The 21,026-nt window shown below is 48.0% G+C and overlaps 2 protein-coding genes and 1 pseudogene across 2 annotated transcripts in view; 2 read left to right on the plus strand and 1 right to left on the minus strand.

Annotated features, from left to right (window-relative positions):
- Positions 1 to 10,756, minus strand: part of LOC127927522 (MHC class II regulatory factor RFX1-like) — a 40,578-nt pseudogene extending 29,822 nt beyond the window's left edge.
- Positions 10,757 to 17,379: 6,623 nt separating this feature from the next.
- On the plus strand, positions 17,380 to 19,259 carry rln3b (relaxin 3b). Its single transcript, XM_035768280.2, has 2 exons — positions 17,380 to 17,949; positions 18,417 to 19,259. Exons 1-2 carry the CDS (start codon positions 17,772 to 17,774, stop codon positions 18,710 to 18,712), a joined length of 474 nt encoding a protein of 157 aa, XP_035624173.1. The 5' UTR covers positions 17,380 to 17,771; the 3' UTR covers positions 18,713 to 19,259.
- Positions 19,260 to 20,373: 1,114 nt separating this feature from the next.
- LOC118381329 (transportin-2-like) overlaps positions 20,374 to 21,026 on the plus strand; it is a 30,895-nt gene continuing 30,242 nt past the window's right edge. Inside the window, 1 exon segment of the mRNA XM_052513993.1 lies at positions 20,374 to 20,403. Coding sequence (XP_052369953.1) covers positions 20,374 to 20,403 — 30 coding nt within the window.

Here is a 21,026-nt window from a genome sequence, read left to right on the forward strand (position 1 = left end):
TCTCCCTCCCTCCTCCCTTCCCTTCCCTCTCCCTCCCTCCCTCACTCTCTCCCCTCCCTCCCCTCCTGTATCCCTCCCTCCCTTTCAGAAACCTCACTCCTCTCCTCCCCAACTATCTCCTTCCCTCCCCTTCCTCTCCTCCTGTATCCCCTCCTCCCTCCCTTCTCCTTCCCTCCTCTTCCTCCCCTCCTGTATCCCCTCCTCCCTCCCCTCTCTCCCTCTCCTACTCTGAGTGTTGCCGCTGACACGTAGAGCATCATGAGGTGGAATAAGACAGAGGGAAGGAGAGAGGGAAGAGAGGAGGGAAGGAGAGAAGGAAGAGAGGAGGGAAGGAGAGAAGGAAGAGAGGAGGGAAGGAGAGGGAAGAGAGGAGGGAAGGAGAGAAGGAAGAGAGGAGGGAAGGAGAGAAGGAAGAGAGGAGGGAAGGAGAGGGAAGGAGAGAAGGAAGAAGGAGGGAAGGAGAGAAGGAAGAGAGGAGGAAGGAGAGAAGGAAGAGAGGAGGGAAGGAGAGAAGGAAAGAGAGGAGGAAAGGAGAGGGAAGAGAGGAAGAGAGGAGGGAAGGAGAGAAGGAAGAGAGGAGGGAAGGGAGAGAAGGAAGAGAGGAGGAGAGGAAGGAGAGGGAAGAGAGGAGGGAGGGGAGAGAAGGAAGAGAGGAGGGAAGGAGAGAAGGAAGAGAGGAGGGAAGGAGAGGGAAGAGAGGAGGGAAGGAGAGAAGGAAGAGAGGAGGGAAGGGCTGCTTTTGGAGATGGGAATGAGGGATATCCCTCTCGCTGTCTGTCTTCCACTGGTGCCTCTTCTCTCGCTTGCTCTGTCCTTCTCTGTTTCTGTCCTTCTCTGTTTCTGTCCTTCTCTGTTGTCCTTCTCTGTTTCTGTCCTTCTCTGTTTCTGTCCTTCTCTGTTTCTGTCCGTCCTTCTCTGTTTCTGTCCGTCCTTCTGTTTCTGTTTCTGTCCTTCTCTGTTTCTGTCCTTCTCTGTTTCTGTCCATCTCTGTTTCTGTCCATCTCTGTTTCTGTCCATCTCTGTTTCTGTCCTTCTCTGTTTCTGTCCATCTCTGTTTCTGTCCATCTCTCTGTTTCTGTCCTTCTCTGTTTCTGTCCTGTTTCTCTGTTTCTGTCCTTCTCTGTTTCTATCCATCTCTCTGTTTCTATCCATCTCTCTGTTTCTATCCATCTCTCTGTTTCTATCCATCTCTCTGTTTCTATCCATCTCTCTGTTTCTCTCCATCTCTCTGTTTCTCTCCATCTCTCTGTTTTCAGGTGTGTGTCCATGCGTCTGGTGTGTGTCTGTGTGTGTCTGGTGTGTCTGGTGTGTGTCTGGTGTGCGTCAGGTGTGCGTCTGGTGTGCGTCTGGTGTGCGTCTGGTGTGCGTCTGGTGTGCGTCTGGTGTGCGTCGGGTGTGCGTCGGGTGTGCGTCGGGTGTGCGTCAGGTGTGCGTCGGGTGTGCGTCAGGTGTGTGTCAGGTGTGCGTATGTGCAGGTGTGTGTGTAGCGTACCTGTTGGGTGGTCTGCTGTACTACCTGGGTGGAGACCCCTGTCTGAACCACTACTACTGGAGGACTGGAGTCTGATACACTGTCACTAGAATGGAGAGAGCCATCTATGGAGAGAGAGAAGGAGAGAGGAAGAGATGGATAGAGGGAGGGAGGAGAGAGAGACAGACAGATGGAGAAAGAAAAGAGAGAAACAGAGACAGACACAGAGAGAGAGAGAGAGGATTGGTGGAACACAGTAAATGAAAATAGAGAGAGAAAGAGAGTACAGGAGGAAGAGAGGACGGAGGAAGAGAGAGAAAGAGAGTACAGGAGGAAGAGAGGACGGAGGAAGAGAGAGAAAGAGAGTACAGGAGGAAGAGAGGACAGAGAGTACAGGAGGAAGAGAGGACAGAGAGTACAGGAGGAAGAGAGGACAGAGAGTACAGGAGGAAGAGAGAGGACAGAGAGTACAGGAGAAAGAGAGTACAGGAGGAAGAGAGGACGGAGGAAGAGAGAGAAAGAGAGTTACAGGAGGAAGAGAGAGAAAGAGAGTACAGGAGGAAGAGAGGACAGAGGAAGAGAGAGAAAGAGAGTACAGGAGGAAGAGAGAGAAAGAGAGTACAGGAGGAAGAGAGAGAAAGAGAGTACAGGAGGAAGAGAGGACGGAGGAAGAGAGAGAAAGAGAGTACAGGAGGAAGAGAGGACGGAGGAAGAGAGAGAAAGAGAGTACAGGAGGAAGAGAGGATGGAGGAAGAGAGAGAAAGAGAGTACAGGAGGAAGAGAAAGAGGAGGAGGAAGAGAAAGAGAGTACAGGAGAAGAAGAGAAAGAGAGTAGCAGGAGGAGAGAGAGAAGAGATAAACAAAGAGACAGGAGGAAGAGAGAGAAAGAGAGTACAGGAGGAAGAGACAGAGATAGCAGGAGGAAAGAGAACAAGAGAGTACAGGAGGAAGAGAGGATGGAGGAAGAGAGAGAAAGAGAGTAGCAGGAGGAAGAGAGAGAAGAGAGAGTAGCAGGAGGAAGAGAGAGAAAGAGAGTAGCAGGAGGAAGAGAGAGAAAGAGAGTACAGGAGGAAGAGAGAGAAAGAGAGTAGCAGGAGGAAGAGAGGATGGAGGAAGAGAGAGAAAGAGAGTAGCAGGAGGAAGAGAGAGAAAGAGAGTAGCAGGAGGAAGAGAGAGAAAGAGAGTAGCAGGAGGAAGAGAGAGAAAGAGAGTAGCAGGAGGAAGAGAGAGAAAGAGAGTAGCAGGAGGAAGAGAGAGAAAGAGAGTAGCAGGAGGAAGAGAGGACCGATGGGAGGAAGATAAACAACATGAGATTATGTTTACAACTTCATCAAATATCAAATAATTAAATAATAAAGCAGTACTCACGATACTCTGTCTCCACACTATAACAGCAGTTACTGTAGAACATACTCTGTCTCCACACTATAACAGCAGTTACTGTAGAACATACTCTGTCTCCACACTATAACAGCAGTTACTGTAGAACATACTCTGTCTCCACACTATAACAGCAGTTACTGTAGAACATACTCTGTCTCCACACTATAACAGCAGTTACTGTAGAACATACTCTGTCTCCACACTATAACAGCAGTTACTGTAGAACATACTCTGTTTCCACACTATAACAGCAGTTACTGTAGAACATAGCTCTTAGGACAGACGAGAGAGAGATGGAGAGAGGACAGAGGGCTGGCCATCTCTCCAGCCTTATATATGAGGCAGGCAGAGGGAGGCCTTGGACAGCTAATCTCCCTAGATGGAGGGAACAATCCCCCATCATATAAACACAGGTATCAGGTGAGGAGAGAGAGGGGGGGTGGAGGGAAAGAGAGGGAGGGGGTGGAGGGAAGAGAGGGAGGGTGGAGGAGGGGTGGAGGGAAGAGAGGGAGGCGTGGAGGAAGAAGAGAGGGAGGGGTGGAGGGAAGAGAGGGAGGGAGAGAGGGAGGGGTGGAGGGAAGAGAGGGAGGCGTGGAGGAAGAGAGGGGAGGGGAAGAGAGGGAGGGGTGGAGGGAAGAGGGAGGGGGGAAGAGAGGGAGGGGTGGAGGAAGAGGGAGGGGTGGAGGGAAGAGAGGGAGGGGTGGAGGAAGAAGAGGGAGGGGTGGAGGGAAGAGAGGGAGGGGTGGAGGGAAGAGAGGGGGGTGGAGGGAAGAGAGGGAGGGGTGGAGGGAAGAGAGGGAGGGTGGAGGAAGAAGAGGGAGGGGGGTGGAGGGAAGAGAGGGAGGGTGGAGGGAAGAGAGGGAGGGGTGGAGGAAGAGAGGGAGGGGTGGAGGGAAGAGAGGGAGGGGTGGAGGGAAGAGAGGGAGGGGTGGAGGGAAGAGAGGGAAGAGAGGGAAGGAGGGGTGGAGGGGAGAGGGGGGGTGGAGGGAAGAGAGGGAGGGTGGAGGGAAGAGAGGGAGGGGTGGAGGGAAGAGAGGGAGGGGGTGGAGGGAAGAGAGGGAGGGTGGAGGGAAGAGAGGGAGGGGTGGAGGGAAGAGAGGGAGGGGTGGAGGGAAGAGAGGGAGGGGTGGAGGGAAGAGAGGGAGGGGTGGAGGGAAGAGAGGGAGGGTGGAGGGAAGAGAGGGAGGGTGGAGGGAAGAGAGGGAGGGGTGGAGGGAAGAGAGGGAGGGTGGAGGGAAGAGAGGGAGGGTGGAGGGAAGAGAGGGAGGGGTGGAGGGAAGAGAGGGAGGGTGGAGGGAAGAGAGGGAGGGTGGAGGGAAGAGAGGGAGGGGTGGAGGGAAGAGAGGGAGGGTGGAGGGAAGAGAGGGTGGGGTGGAGGGAAGAGAGGGAGGGGTGGGTGAAGGGGAGGGGTGGAGAAGAGAGGGAGGGTGGAGGGAAGAGAGGGAGGGTGGAGGGAAGAGAGGGAGGGTGGAGGGAAGAGAGGGAGGGGTGGAGGGAAGAGAGGGAGGGTGGAGGAAGAGAGGGAGGGTGGAGGGAGGGAGGGAGAGGGAGGGAAGAGAGGGTGGACAGAGATAGATGTTGACTTTTGTGATTTATTACTGTTCATATAGTATGATGATCCATTCAATGTTATTGTTTATTATCTACTTCACTTGCTTTAGCAATGTTAACATATGTTTCCCATGACAATAAAGCCCCTTGAATTAAATTGAGAGAGAGAGACAGAGACAGAGACAGACAGATCTGTCTCTAGCTCCAGTGTGTGTGTCTGTGGTGTGAGTGGAGCAGGCCAGGCCTCACTAGTGTTACCTGATACTAACACCCTGCCCGGCTGGCAGGTTAGCTGCTGCTGGTAATCTACTAATAGACAAGATGCAAATAAACTACACACAACACACAGTATGGCTGGTCAACTAGTCTGGCAGCTTTACAGTGGGGCTACAATGGAAATACAATGTTTAAATGTTATAGAGCTGTCCTCAATGATGTTAAATGTAGTGGATATCCACATGTTATAGAGCTGTCCTCAATGATTTTAAATGTAGTGCATGTTATAGAGCTGTCCTCAATGATTTTAAATGTAGTGTATGTTATAGAGCTGTCCTCAATGATTTTAAATGTAGTGTATGTTATAGAGCTGTCCTCAATGATGTTAAATGTAGTGTATGTTATAGAGCTGTCCGCAATGATGTTAAATGTAGTGTATATCCACATGTTATAGAGCTGTCCTCAATGATGTTAAATGTAGTGTATATCCACATGTTATAGAGCTGTCCTCAATGATTTTAAATGTAGTGTATATCCACATGTGGTGGAATTGTGTTTTTAAATGATTATTATTTATGCTTTTGTGAATTTTACCCCTTTTTCTCCCCAATTTCGTGGTATCCAATTGTTGTAGTAGCTACTATCTTGTCTCATCGCTACAACTCCTGTACGGGCTCAGGAGAGATGAAGGTTTAAAGTCATGCGTCCTCCGAAACACAACCCAACCACTGCTTCTTAACACAGCGCCATCCAACCCGGAAACCAGCCTCACCAATGTGTCGGAGGAACCACCGTGCACCTGGCCACCTTGGTTAGCGCGCACTGCGCCCGGCCCACCACAGGAGTCGCTGGTGCGCGATGAGACAAGGATATCCCTACCGGCCAAACCCTCCCTAACCCGGATGACGCTAGGCCAACTGTGCGTCGCCCCACGGACCTCCTGGTCGCGGCCGGTTACGACAAAGCCTGGGCTGAACCCTCCCTAACCTGGACGACGCTTCGCCAACTGTGTGTCGCCCCACGGACCTCCCGGTCGCGGCCGGTTACGACAGAGCCTGGGCTGAACCCTCCCTAACCTGGACGACGCTTGGCCAACTGTGTGTCGCCCCACGGACCTCCCGTCGCGGCCGGTTACGGCAGAGCCTGGGCCGAACCCTCCCTAACCCGGATGACGCTAGGCCGGACCTCCCGGTCGCGGCCGGTTACGACAGAGCCTGGGCCGAACCCTCCCTAACCCTGACGATGCTAGGCCAACTGTGCGTCGCCCCATGGACCTCCCGGTCGCGGCCGGTTACGACAGAGCCTGGGCCGAACCCTCCCTAACCCGGACGACGCTAGGCCAGACCTCCCGGTCGCGGCCGGTTACGACAGAGCCTGGGCCGAACCCTCCCTAACCCGGACGACGCTAGGCCAGACCTCCCGGTCGCGGCCGGTTACGACAGAGCCTAGGCCGAACCCTCCCTAACCCGGACGACGCTAGGCCAGACCTCCCGGTCGCGGCCGGTTACGACAGAGCCTAGGCCGAACCCTCCCTAACCCGGACGACGCTAGGCCAGATCTCCCGGTCGCGGCTGGTTACGACAGAGCCTGGGCCGAACCCAGAGTCTCTGGTGGCACAGCTGGCGCTGGATTATTATTATTTTTTAATCGTATACAAACGTCCTGTGTATATCTGTCCCAAGGACTGTTGGGTAGTGAACAGGCTTACTGATGGTAGGTAGTAGAATTATCTCTTGTGGACAGAACTTAATCGAGCATCTATGTAATTAAGCAAGATTAGTTTCCAAGATTAGTAGCGGAAAGGTGTTGGCCACATGCCAGTATGTCCCTCCTTCAGCCCAGCTAACGGTGGTCCTGCAGCTAACGGTAGTCCTGCAGCTAACGATAGTCCTGCAGCTAACGGTAGTCCTGCAGCTATCGGTAGTCCTGCAGCTATCGGTAGTCCTGCAGCTATCGGTAGTCCTGCAGCTATCGGTAGTCCTGCAGCTAACGGTAGTCCTGCAGCTAACGGTAGTCCTGCAGCTAACAGTAGTCCTGCAGCTAACAGTAGTCCTGCAGCTAACGGTAGTCCTGCAGCTAACGGTAGTCCTGCAGCTAACGGTAGTCCTGCAGCTAACGGTAGTCCTGCAGCTAACAGTCCTGCAGTCCTAACAGTAGTCCTGTGCCAGTATGTCCCTCCTACAGCCCAGCTAACAGTAGTCCTGCATCTAACGGTAGTCCTGCAGCTAACAGTAGTCCTGCAGCTAACAGTAGTCCTGCAGCTAATGGTAGTCCTGCAGCTTAACGGTAGTCCTGCAGCAGCTAACGGAAGTCCTGCAGCAGCTAACGGAAGTCCTGCAGCAGCTAACGGAAGTCCTGCAGCAGCTAACGGAAGTCCTGCAGCAGCTAACGGAAGTCCTGCAGCTAACAGTAGTCCTGCAGCTAACAGTAGTCCTGCAGCTAATGGAAGTCCTGCAGCTAACAGTAGTCCTGCGTGCCAGTATGTCCCTCCTACAGCCCAGCTAACAGTAGTCCTGCAGCTAACGGAAGTCCTGCAGCTAACAGTAGTCCTGCAGCTAAAAGTAGTCCTGCAGCTAATGGAAGTCCTGCAGCTAACGGAAGTCCTGCAGCTGACGGTAGTCCTGCAGCTAACGTAGTCCTAGTTCTGCAGCTAACAGTACAGTCCCTCCTAGCCCAGCTAACGGTAGTCCTGCAGCTAACGGAAGTCCTGCAGCTAACGGTCCTGCAGCTAAAGTCCTGCAGCTAACGGAAGTCCTGCAGCTAACGGAAGTCCTGCAGCTAACGGAAGTCCTGCAGCTAACGGTAGTCCTGCAGCTAACGGTAGTCCTGCAGCTAACGGTAGTCCTGCAGCTAACGGTAGTCCTGCAGCTAACGGTAGTCCTGCAGCTAACGGTAGTCCTGCAGCTAACAGTAGTCCTGCAGCTAACAGTAGTCCTGCAGCTAACGGAAGTCCTGCAGCTAACGGTGGTCCTGCAGCTAACAGTAGTCCTGCAGCTAACAGTAGTCCTGCAGCTAACGGAAGTCCTGCAGCTAACAGTAGTCCTGCAGCTAACGGAAGTCCTGCAGCTAACGGTAGTCCTGCATGGACCACTTGGCAAAGGTTGTGGGTTCAAATCCCGCTGCGGCCACTAAAAGGCCTCTGTTGTCAGTTACTTTGAATAAAAGTGGCTGCTAAATGGCCTAATGCAGGTTACATTACAATGGTGCTTTAAGGTTTCCACTGGGTTAGTAAACCAACCATTAACCAACCTGGACCTCAGAGAACAGACCATTAACCAACCTGGACCTCATAGAACAGACCAACCATTAACCAACCTGGACCTCAGAGAGCAGACCAACCATTAACCAACCTGGACCTCAGAGAACAGACCAACCATTAACCAACCTGGACCTCAGAGAACAGACCAACCATTAACCAACCTGGACCTCAGAGAACAGACCAACCATTAACCAACCTGGACCTCAGAGAACAGACCAACCATTAACCAACCTGGACCTCAGAGAACAGACCATTAACCAACCTGGACCTCAGAGAACAGACCAACCATTAGCCAGCCTGGACCTCAGAGAGCAGACCAACCATTAACCAACCTGGACCTCAGAGAACAGACCATTAACCAACCTGGACCTCAGAGAACAGACCAACCATTAGCCAGCCTGGACCTCAGAGAGGAGACCAACCATTAGCCAGCCTGGACCTCAGAGAGCAGACCAACCATTAGCCAGCCTGGACCTCAGAGAGCAGACCAACCATTAACCAACCAACCATTAACCAACCTGGACCTCAGAGAACAGACCATTAACCAACCTGGACCTTAGAGAACAGACCATTAACCAACCTGGACCTCAGAGAACAGACCATTAACCAACCTGGACCTCATAGAACAGACCAACCATTAACCAACCTGGACCTCAGAGAACAGACCAACCATTAACCAACCTGGACCTCAGAGAGCAGACCAACCATTCAGAGACCAACCATTAACCAACCTGACCCAACCTGGACCTCAGAGAGCAGACCAACCATTAACCAACCTGGACCTCAGAGAGCAGACCAACCATTAACCAACCTGGACCTCAGAGAGCAGACCAACCATTAACCAACCTGGACCTCAGAGAGCAGACCAACCATTAACCAACCTGGACCTCAGAGAGCCTGTCCTACAGGTCTGGTAGATAACCATGGTAACAGTTGTCAGGAGAGGAAGGTGTGGCTATGGTGGAATAGACATGTTTCATCATGTCAGCTACTCTCACCTGAGAGAGTGAGAGAGTGAGAATGCCTCACCTGTAACGGTCACTACGATGTACTGCGGTGTGGAACTCTGTCCGTTACTCTGCTGAACGGCAGAACTCTGGATCTCCGCGGTAACAAACGGAGTCTGAGAAGGAGTGGCAAGAACCACTTTCTTCTGGGCCATGGTGGGCGTGGCTTGAGCAGGAAGTTTGTCCTGTCCGGCTGTGGAGACGATGGACACTGACTGGTTGAACTGGGTTGGCGTGGAGCGGGAGGGCGTGGCTGATTGTGTTGCTATAGTGACAGCGTTGGGCTGGGGGGCCGGCTGGAGCTCTTCTGTGTAGCCGGGGGTCGCCATGACTACCGCCACGGCTGGACCAAGACCACCACTCTGGGGGAAGTACAAGGGAAGGAGTTGGTTATGAGTGCAAGTTTTTTTTTCCACACACACACACACACACACACATCTAAAGCACACACAAACACACACACACACACACACACACACACACACACACACACACACACACACACACACACACACACACACGTGTAGAATTGTGCCAACACACTTTCAAACCTTTTTCAACACACTTCAGGCAACCTCTTGTGAAAGCACACAGACAAAGGTGGATAGAAACCAGGGTGGAAGTGAGTATTTTGTCTGAGGCTGAGGCACACTAAGGTTCTTCCTGTTGGATGCAAAAACCTCCCCAAGTGCAAGTTTTTTTTCTTCCATGGCACTAAACAGCAGATTCAAATGATCAAAGCTTGAAGATAAGTTGGGTACTTGAATCATTTGTGTCGTTCTAGGGCCCAGGACTGAGTTTGGGAACCCCTGATCTAAAGCACTGAGGTGTGAGCTCTGGCAAACTATTATCATAGTTATATCCCATGAAATTATTGCATATAGACCGTTTAACTACATTCGATAATGATAAGTTTCCACTAGTAGAATCTCACACACACACACACACACACACACACACACACACACACACACACACACACACGTTCTGATAGCGACAGCACACAGGAAACGCACCTTGCTCCTTCTCTACAAGCATATCATATAATATTTTCTCCAGTTGCCATTGGTGTATGCTTCTAAATATTGCTTCTCCATTGGCTTCAGGTAATGTCAATCCCACCCATATGCTCAACCCACCTTCCCCTCCCTGCGTGACAGCCACCGCGAGGACGGCAGAGCATGAGATCTGGCACACATTGCACAGTACGGGCATGACGATCACTTTTACTAGAGAAAACTTTTTCACAACTATAAAATAACAGTCAACATCATGACACATTCGTTTCTATGCTTCAGTTTACACACACTGGCACATATGTCTGTTTTGCAATTAGATTTGAAAAAAGTTAGAAAATCTAAAGTGATTTTCTAATCGAAAGTATCCGTGAACATGTAACAAGTATGCCTCGTTCACGAAGTTTAACAATTCTTTTTCATGTTAAAAGCTTTGCGAACAAAACATTTCGAACAACTAAAAGTACAAGATTCTCATATTACAACACCCGCCATTTTGTATTCCTATAACAGATTTGACATCGTCATAACAACGGTCTGCGTTTGGAAAGCGGTGAGCAACTAGCTGGGACCAGTGCTATTCCATCTCTGCCACTCTAGTGCCTTTTAACGCTCGATTAAAGCAATACAACGTTAAACAACTTAACAAAATTATTCAGACATAAACATCAGACGACGGTTTAATAAAGGTTTTGCTTATTCACCTCAAATTCCCACTGGAATATTCCTGGCTTTGGTGTTAAAGTTTGTTTCTTAATGATTCTGGTTGTTGTTGTTGATTCTCGTTGCTTGGTTCTTGTCGCCACGACTACCGTGACTATGGCGCCTCGTCCTCACCCGGGCAACTGTTGCTACCCACCCGTCTTTATCCCGCCCTCTTCTTAACTTTGATTTGATAATTTTGGGGCGATGTCACTCATTTGTCGTCATGTCATTGGAGCATGTTTATGTCAATCATTTTTCTATCAACCGATTGGCTGTCAATCTCTGTCTATCAATCACTTTCACTACCCACTAAAAGTAATAGGAAAACACCCTGGTTCTCCCATTTCCTCGGGGTAATGGCAAGAATGGATCCAGCTTTTGTCAAATTAACGTCAGATTTGACTTTTCGTAGAAGGTTAGGAGAATTTACGCAGCAGGTTAGGAAAATTAACGTAGCAGGTTAGGATAATCAGGTTAATGTTAGGAAAGGGATTAGGGTTAGCTAGAATGCAACAACAAAAAAACTACTTTGAACGTTAATTTGACAAAAGATGGTTCCTTTCTAGCCATGATCCTGGTTCTCATAATGGTTGGATCGCTGTCAGTCAAATTATTCCAATCAATTGATTACTGCTCTACATTTACAATTGAGCTATTTATCATATGCATTAGGGATCCGCGGAGGTACTGCAGGGTTAGATTAGGGTTAGGGTTAGATTAGGGTTAGGAAAGATCTCAGAAAGATCTCAAAATATGTTTAAAAAATATATAAAAATAATCAATAAAATGCACTGTAATTTATGCTTTAAAAATGAAACGTTTTTTCTGTCAAGTGGTAAAATGTGTAGAATAGCAGGACATTATCCCATGCCAAGAGGAGACCTTTTAAATGTTGTTTTCCTCGGGCCCAAGACTTGATTGGCCCAGCCATGTAGCCTACTGCAGGAAGCAAACATCAGAGTACAACTCCTTGGAGGCTATTTTAATCGCACTCCAGTTGTGTTTTAATTATTTGTTTATTTTAATTGTATTTAACCTTTATTTAACTAGGCAAGTCAGTTAATAAGAACAAATTCTTATTTACAATGACAACCTACCCCAGCCAAAGAGGGGTCCCTGAAGAATGTGCTATTACAAAAGGGATCCCTGGCCCCAGAAAATGGAGAACCCCTGCATTAAATCAAATCAAATATTATTGGTCACATACACGTGATGAGCAGATGTTATTGCGTTTGTAGCTAAATTCTTGTGCTTCTAGCTCCGACAGTGCAGTAAAATCTAACGAGTAATATCTAACAAATTACACAACATATACCCAAATATACACACATCTAAGTAGGAATAAATTAAGACTATATACATATGGACGAGTGATGTCAGAGAGGAACGGACTAAGATACAGTAGAATAGTATAGAATACAGTATATACATATGAGATGATTAAAACTAGATATGTAAACATTATTAAGTCACTAAGATACTGTAGAATAGTATAGAATACAGTATATACATATGGGATGATTAAAACTAGATATGTAAACATTATTAAGTCACTAAGATACTGTAGAATAGTATAGAATACAGTATATACATATGAGATGAGTAATGCCAGATGTAGACATTAAGTGAATGAGATACAGTAGAATAGTATAGAATACAGTATATACATATGAGATGATTAAAACTAGATATGTAAACATTATTAAGTCACTAAGATACTGTAGAATAGTATAGAATACAGTATATACATATGGATGATTAAAACTAGATATGTAAACATTATTAAGTCACTAAGATACAGTAGAATAGTATAGAATACAGTATATACATATGAGATGAGTAATGCCAGATGTAGACATTAAGTGAATGAGATACAGTAGAATAGTATAGAATACAGTATATACATATGAGATGAGTAATGCCAGATGTAGACATCATTAAGTCACTAATGTTCCATTCCTTAAAGTAGCCAGTGATTTCTAGTCTATGCCTACAGGCAGCAGCCTCTAATGTGCTAATGATGGGTGTTTAACAGTCTGATGGCCTTGAGATAGAAGCTGTTTTTCAGTCTCTCGGTCCCAGCTTTGATGCACCTGTACTGACCTCGCCTTCTGGATGATAGCGGGGTGAACAGGCATTGGATCGGGTGGTTGTTGTCCTTGATGATCTTTTTGGCCTTCCTGTGACATCGGGTGGTGTAGGTGTCATGGAGGGCAGGTAGTTTGCCCCCTGTGATGCGTTGTGCAGACATCACTACCCTCTGGAGAGCATTGCGGTTGCATTAGGTCAATAATGCTTGTTGACAACAATAATTGATGACAGATCTCTTCATATTTTCTCCCCTCACACACACACACACACACACACACACACACACACACACACACACACACACACACACACACACACACACACACACACACACACACACACACACACACACACACACAACATGTGATGTACTATCCTTGTGGGGACCTAAAATTGATTACCCTTCAAAATCTATTTTCCCCTAAAGCCTTACCCTAACCCTAACCCCTAAGCCTTACCCTAATAGACCTACAAGCCCACACACTCAAACACATTTCTTGAGTGACGTGGAATATATGGCCAAAGAAAATGTTGTTGTGACAAATGGCAGGTTTTGTATTGACCCAAGTTTACTAGACAGGAGCAAACGTTGTGCCATGTGTAATGGAAAATGGCAGGTTTTGTATTGGCCCAAGTTTACTAGACAGGAGCAAACGTTGTGCCGTGTGTAATGGAAAATGGCAGGTTTTGTATTGACCCAAGTTTACTAGACAGGAGCAAACGTTGTGCCGTGTGTAATGGAAAATGGCAGGTTTTGTATTGACCCACATGTTTATAACAGGAGCTACCGCGTTGTGCCATGTCATGGAAAATGCCAGGTTTTGTATTGAAGGATGTCAAACGTTGTGCCGTTTCTGTACATGGAAAATGGCAGGTTTTGTATTGACCCATGTTTTTGAGCTATTGACCCAAGTTTACTAGACAGGAGCAACATGTCATTATAATGCCCTGCCTACCGTGTGTACATGGAAAATGGCACCGGTTTTGTATTACCCAAGTTTACTAGACATGTCATTAAATGCCGTTGTGCCGTGTGTAATGGAAAATGGCAGGTTTTGTATTGACCCACCGTTTACTAGACATGTCATTATAAACTTGTGCCGTGTGTAATGTCAAAATGCCCCTGACCCGTTTACTAGACAGGAGCAAACATGTCGTTATAATGAAAATGGCAGGTTTTGTATTGACCCACATGTTTATAATGACAGGAGCAAATGTCGTAATGTGCCTACCGTGTGTAATGGAAAATGGCAGGTTTTGTATTGACCCGTTTACTAGACAGGAGCAAACGTCTGTCCCATGTCATTATAATGGAAACATGTCAGATGTACGGTAGGAGACATTTTTAAAGATCGAACACTTGTATCCGTTTGACAGAGGTGTATTTTATTAGAAACTTTTTTTTGATCGCGACAAACGATGATAGAAACAGTGTTTTTCGAATAAATTATGATTTCCAAATACATTTGGAAGGTAAGTGGTGCACGTGATGTTATTAAGTATAAAGCTCTACTCCACATGTCATTATAATGCCCTCGGCCTACCGCTCTACTCCACATGTCATTATAATGCCCTCGGCCTACCGCTCTACTCCACATGTCATTATAATGCCCTCGGCCTACCGCTCTACTCCACATGTCATTATAATGCCCTCGGCCTACCGCTCTACTCCACATGTCATTATAATGCCCTCGGCCTACCGCTCTACTCCACATGTCATTATAATGCCCTCGGCCTACCGCTCTACTCCACATGTCATTATAATGCCCTCGGCCTACCGCTCTACTCCACATGTCATTATAATGCCCTCGGCCTACCGCTCTACTCCACATGTCATTATAATGCCCTCGGCCTACCGCTCTACTCCACATGTCATTATAATGCCCTCGGCCTACCGCTCTACTCCACATGTCATTATAATGCCCTCGGCCTACCGCTCTACTCCACATGTCATTATAATGCCCTCGGCCTACCGCTCTACTCCACATGTCATTATAATGCCCTCGGCCTACCGCTCTACTCCACATGTCATTATAATGCCCTCGGCCTACCGCTCTACTCCACATGTCATTATAATGCCCTCGGCCTACCGCTCTACTCCACATGTCATTATAATGCCCTCGGCCTACCGCTCTACTCCACATGTCATTACATGTCATTATAATACTCCACATGTCCCTCGGCCCACATGTCATTATAATGCTCTACTCCACATGTCATTATAATGCCCTCGGCCTACCGCTCTACTCCACATGTCATTATAATGCCCTCGGCCTACCGCTCTACTCCACATGTCATTATAATGCCTCGGCCTACCATGCTCTACTCCACATGTCATTATAATGCCCTCGGCCTACCGCTCTACTCCACATGTCATTATAATGCCCTCGGCCTACCGCTCTACTCCACATGTCATTATAATGCCCTCGGCCTACCGCTCTACTCCACATGTCATTATAATGCCCTCGGCCTACCGCTCTACTCCACATGTCATTATAATGCCCTCGGCCTACCGCTCTACTCCACATGTCATTATAATGCCCTCGGCCTACCGCTCTACTCCACATGTCATTATAATGCCCTCGGCCTACCGCTCTACTCCACATGTCATTATAATGCCCTCGGCCTACCGCTCTACTCCACATGTCATTATAATGCCCTCGGCCTACCGCTCTACTCCACATGTCATTATAATGCCCTCGGCCTACCGCTCTACTCCACATGTCATTATAATGCCCTCGGCCTACCGCTCTACTCCACATGTCATTATAATGCCCTCGGCCTACCGCTCTACTCCACATGTCATTATAATGCCCTCGGCCTACCGCTCTACTCCACATGTCATTATAATGCCCTCGGCCTACCGCTCTACTCCACATGTCATTATAATGCCCTCGGCCTACCGCTCTACTCCACATGTCATTATAATGCCCTCGGCCTACCGCTCTACTCCACATGTCATTATAATGCCTCATGTCCTACCGCTCTACTCCACATGTCATTATAATGCCCTCGGCCTACCGCTCTACTCCACATGTCATTATAATGCCCTCGGCCTACCGCTCTACTCCACATGTCATTATAATGCCCTCGGCCTACCGCTCTACTCCACATGTCATTATAATGCCCTCGGCCTACCGCTCTACTCCACATGTCATTATAATGCCCTCGGCCTACCGCTCTACTCCACATGTCATTACCGCTCTACTCCACATGTCATTATAATGCCCTCGGCCTACCGCTCTACTCCACATGTCATTATAATGCCCTCGGCCTACCGCTCTACTCCACATGTCATTATAATGACTCGGCCTACCGCTCTACTCCACATGTCATTATAATGCCCTCGTCCTACCGCTTGAAAAATTAATTTATTCAACAATAAGAATTTTTTTTTTTTACAGAACAAGGATTTTCTTGACTTTAAAGAATACCTGGAATACCTTCACCTTCCAATGATAACTGTCACCATTAAATAGTTTCAGATCATCTAGGCCTGCTTGAGTGCAAGTTACACCACGGACCATGGTGGCGATAAGTAGGCGATAAGTAGGCGATAAGTAGGCGATAAGTAGGCGATACGTAGGCGATAAGTAGGCGATAAGTAGGCGATAAGTAGGCACATGAGAATTATTAGAATATGGCAAATTCTTGCATTCTATCCCCGCTGGCTTTTGCTGGCTCCCTGAGCCATAACATATAGATGGGCAGGGTATACAGGCTGTCACGCAGTTTGTCTAATAGACATAACATATAGATGGGCAGGGTATACAGGCTGTCACGCAGTTTGTCTAATAGACATAACATATAGATGGGCAGGGTATACAGGCTGTCACGCAGTTTGTCTAATAGACATAACATATAGATGGGCAGGGTATACAGGCTGTCACGCAGTTTGTCTAATAGACATAACATATAGATGGGCAGGGTATACAGGCTGTCACGCAGTTTGTCTAATAGACATAACATATATATGGGCAGGGTATACAGGCTGTCACGCAGTTTGTCTGATAGACATAACATATAGATGGGCAGGGTATACCGGCTGTCACGCAGTTTGTCTAATAGGATTATGGAAACATTTAAAACCACATCATTTTTATTCGACATAGGTTTTTGCAGGCAATTGTCCTGTCCGCTTTCGAACTTTAAAATGTTGACAAAAATTCAGCAGGAAAGTTCATGGAAACATAGCAACTGTCTCCTTATCCATCCATGTTACAGGACTCACAACTAATATACAGGATAGACATGGGGAGTTGAGTTGAGCCTGTGCTCCTGAGTATCTGTTTATGTGTCAGTATTAGTGCATGTGTGTGTAGTTCTAACTCCTTGTTAATTTAAAACCGGAAGCAATAGCGATCCTATCCCTAGCCAGACATGATAGATAGCAGGTTCCCGAAGTTGTGACACTGGAAGCAGCCAGGAAACACTGAAAGGTCGCTGACGATTAGATTAAAGACTACACCTCTGATATGACCTTTTAACCAGGGACACCATTTTAATCGCAACCTCTTTTATTGGGACCATTGTTCTCCTAAAGGTCTCAGGTCTTAGTCATTTCTTATCTGGCTGTACTCTGAGGCCAAGGGGATGAGAGAGAGAGGGGGGAGACTTGGTCATAGTCATGGGTCTCGCCAAGTGGAACCCTATTCCCTGTTTAGTGCACTACTTTAGACCAGAGCTCATAGGAAATCCAATTGGCTGTGTTCAGAAGTTGTACACTACGTAGAAAACGAGGGTTCCGTAGGACGCATAAAGCTTCAGTCAGCGGTGCTGGGCTGGACTCTCTCTATATAAGGGGTTCTGGGTCCGCCAAGAGAACCATACAGCACCACCGGGTGAGAGCGAAGGAGACACCGACAGAGACAGCACCACCGGGTGAGAGCGAAGGAGACACCGACAGAGACAGCACCACCGGGTGAGAGCGAAGGAGACACCGACAGAGACACACAGAGACTCACCCAACCTTCACCAGAACACTGATCCACACCTGCAGCCTGTCTGTTACTTTCAAGGCTCTTTCTCTTGGACTCCTCTTTCCTCTCTCTCCCCATCTGTCGCTCCTGATCATGTGGAAGGCTGCGGTGTTGACGTTTGGCCTGTTGGTGGCGCTGGTGGGTATGGTGCAGGCTGCAGAGGGCCACGCTAACTCTATCTACGGTGTGAAGCTGTGCGGGAGAGAGTTTATACGGGCCGTCATCTTCACCTGCGGAGGATCGCGTTGGAGGAGAGGAGTGGGCGACGCCGGTGAGATGGGTGTCTGTGAGAGACGATGTGTCTGTGTACCTGTGGCTGTGGTTGTGAATGTGTGATTGATTGTCTGTGTGTGCCTGTGTGTGTGTGTGCCTGTGTGTGTGTGTGTGTGTGTGTGTGTGCGTGTGCGTGTGCGTGTGCGTGTGTGCTGTGTGTGTGTGTGTGTGTGTGTGTGTGTGCGTGCCTGTGTGTGTGTGTGCCTGTGTGTGTGTGTGCCTGTGTGTGTGTGTGTCAGTCTCTCTTGTTGTGCATGTCTAAATGTCTGTCTGCCTACGTGTCTGTTTGACTGACCGACTACTCATCAGTCTGCTACTGTGGGGTCAACCATACTGAGATGTTTTCTCTCGTTCAGCACCATAGACTAATATCTAATATCAATCCTTGCAAGAGAACCAGTTGTTCCTGTAGCCAATTCTTTTCTATTAAGCATTCAAATCATTTTATTTTCCTCGTCCTTCCAGGTGACATCTCCATTGACGAGGAGACTGAGGCCTACAGCCCATGGAGCTCCAACGCCATCCCCGGCCTCGCCAGCAAGCAGCGTCCAGGATTGGAGGCTCAGGGCTGGGCAGGGGAGGTCAGGGAGGGGGGCTCTGCCGCTGCTGCGTTCAGTCGTTTGGCCCGCTCGCCCATCTCAGAGGAAGTGCTAGAGGCGCTGCGCAGTGCGGACAGGAAGGGGCGGGATGTCGTGGTGGGCCTCTCCAACGCCTGCTGCAAGTGGGGCTGCAGCAAGAGCGAGATCAGCTCCCTCTGTTGAGCACTACCAACACCTCTCCATTTTCATCCCTCTGTTGAGAGCTATCCCTCCTTCCCTCTAGCCCTCTATCCCTCCTTCCCTCCATCCCTCTAGCCCTCCATCCCTCCTTCCTTCTTCCATCCCTCTCCTTTGAGCCCTCCATCCCTCCTCCTTCTAGCCCTCCATCCCTCTATCCCTCCTTCCCTCCATCCCTCCTTCCCCCTCCATCCCTCCTTCCTTCTAGCCCTCCATCCCTCCTTCCCTCTAGCCCTCCATCCCTCCTTCCCTCTAGCCCTCCATCCCTCCTTCCCTCTAGCCCTCCATCTCTCCTTCCCTACACTTTTCTATCCTTCCATTCCTCCTGCTTCTTCTCCTTCTCCTGGATCATTGTGTTGATCATTTAGGTTCTCCTGACTGTGAGGGTGTAAAAAGAAAAGGTTACAAGGCAACATGAGAAAAGACATTCTTTGACCCTGCATGTATTCTCCAACCTATGTCAGTATTATGAGCAGTTTTTGTGTGTTTAGTTACTGATATGACAGTCCAATAAAGTTGTGTTTTGAAAGTGGTAATGTGTTACTCTTCATTGACATTTCTGAATCTCTTACTTGATGTATTACAGTATCTGAAAATATTTTACCACAAAGACTTTATTTCTCAACAACACTAGACTAGATCAGGATTTCCCAAACTCGGTCCTGGGTGCAAGTTTTGTTTTTTTCCCTAGCAGTACACAGCCGATTCAAATAACCAAAGCTTGATGATGAGTTGGTTATTTAAATCAGCCGTGTAGTCCTTAGGTTAAAAAAAATAAATGAGTACCCAGGAAGGGCCCCAGGACCGAGTTTGGGAACCCTGGACGAAAGGACGGTTTTTGTTGTATCCACCTGCTGTTGTAACTTCCTCCTCCCGGTCTTTGGTGGTGGACTTTGACTGGCTGTCACGCACACCTGTTTAAAATATGATGACCCCAACGGACGATTCTATCCCGCTAGGCCCACATGGCATTAAAAAGTAGACGTTTATTCCATGCCATAACATTTCCTTTTACACTGTCTATTCACTCACTGGTAAATGGAAATATAAATTTGACTTTGATGAAAGATTGTCTATTATATTGACCTAATTGATTTTGCAGTGTAATCACGTGTGATGTGAACAGATCGGCGATTGGGCAAAACTAATCAAGCGTATGGAACGTTGAGCCATGTACGGAAGCCGAACAAGGACCTGCTGGTGGATTTTTGAATCTGACATGACAGCAATTTCTCACACAGAGCCAGAGCTACTTATCGCAACAGAAAGGGGGTTCGGGATTATCCCTTTGCTCTAAAAACAAAGTGAGAGATCCAAACCCTTTGCTACTAAATACATCTGGATTGCATCTGCCATTCTGTAAATGCTCATTGCCACGGTACCGGTAGCTACTGCTAACAAAGCAATTACGGATCTGACAAATCGGTGCGACCAGGTAAAGGCTTTCTTTGGCGGCACTTTCAACATGAAGCTATTAGCTAGCTAGATGCCTAACTAACTAGCCAATTAACCAACGTTAGCCATATAATATGACATTGTGTTGTCTTTATCGTTTGCACTTGGCTAGCTAACAATGTCTACACTCGTTCATTTGTTAGATGTGTATGTAGTTAGCTAGCTAACGAGCTAATGTCACTTGCGGCGAAATGCGAGGCCGTATCGGCCTACTTGCCCAAGCCGGCCAGGGACTCCCTACTTTATTAGCTAGCAAAATGGCTAACTAGCGTAGCTAGCATGCAATGCGGAATGCTTGCGGAGGCAAAGCTAGACTAGGTAACGTTGGCTAGTTACGTATCGGTTTTATAATGGGGACTGATTACTACTAACAAACTAGTTAACGTTAGCTAGGTATCTACATTACTTTGTCAACGTCCGTTGATGTGCTATTTGTTTTGATCCCAGGTCGGTTGTGAAGGTAGTTCTGATGCTGGTGATTAGAATGCGTTCTGATGTTGGGCTAGAGAGACAACACTGCTTGTGATGTGATGTTGTGCTAGAGAGACAACACTGCTTGTGATGTGATGTTGGGCTAGAGAGACAACACTGCTTGTGATGTGATGTTGGGCTAGAGAGACAACACTGCTTGTGATGTTGGGCTAGAGAGACAACTCTGCTTGTGATGTGATGTTGGGCTAGAGAGACAACACTGCTTGTGATGTGATGTTGGGCTAGAGAGACAACTCTGCTTGTGATGTTGGGCTAGAGAGACAACTCTGCATGTGATGTTGGGCTAGAGAGACAACTCTGCATGTGATGTTGTGGCTAGCTAGAGAGACAACTCTGCTTGTGATGTTGGGCT

Source organism: Oncorhynchus keta, unplaced genomic scaffold, assembly GCF_023373465.1.
Source record: "Oncorhynchus keta strain PuntledgeMale-10-30-2019 unplaced genomic scaffold, Oket_V2 Un_scaffold_1494_pilon_pilon, whole genome shotgun sequence".
NCBI classification, from domain to species: Eukaryota; Metazoa; Chordata; class Actinopteri; order Salmoniformes; family Salmonidae; genus Oncorhynchus; species Oncorhynchus keta.

Bases quoted from the DNA above. Each gene is read 5' to 3' on its own strand.
- rln3b (XM_035768280.2), top strand. From the start codon at position 17,772: ATGTGGAAGGCTGCGGTGTTGACGTTTGGCCTGTTGGTGGCGCTGGTG. The intron at 17,950-18,416 runs GTGAGATGGGTG...TCGTCCTTCCAG, and splicing joins GAGAGGAGTGGGCGACGCCG to GTGACATCTCCATTGACGAG.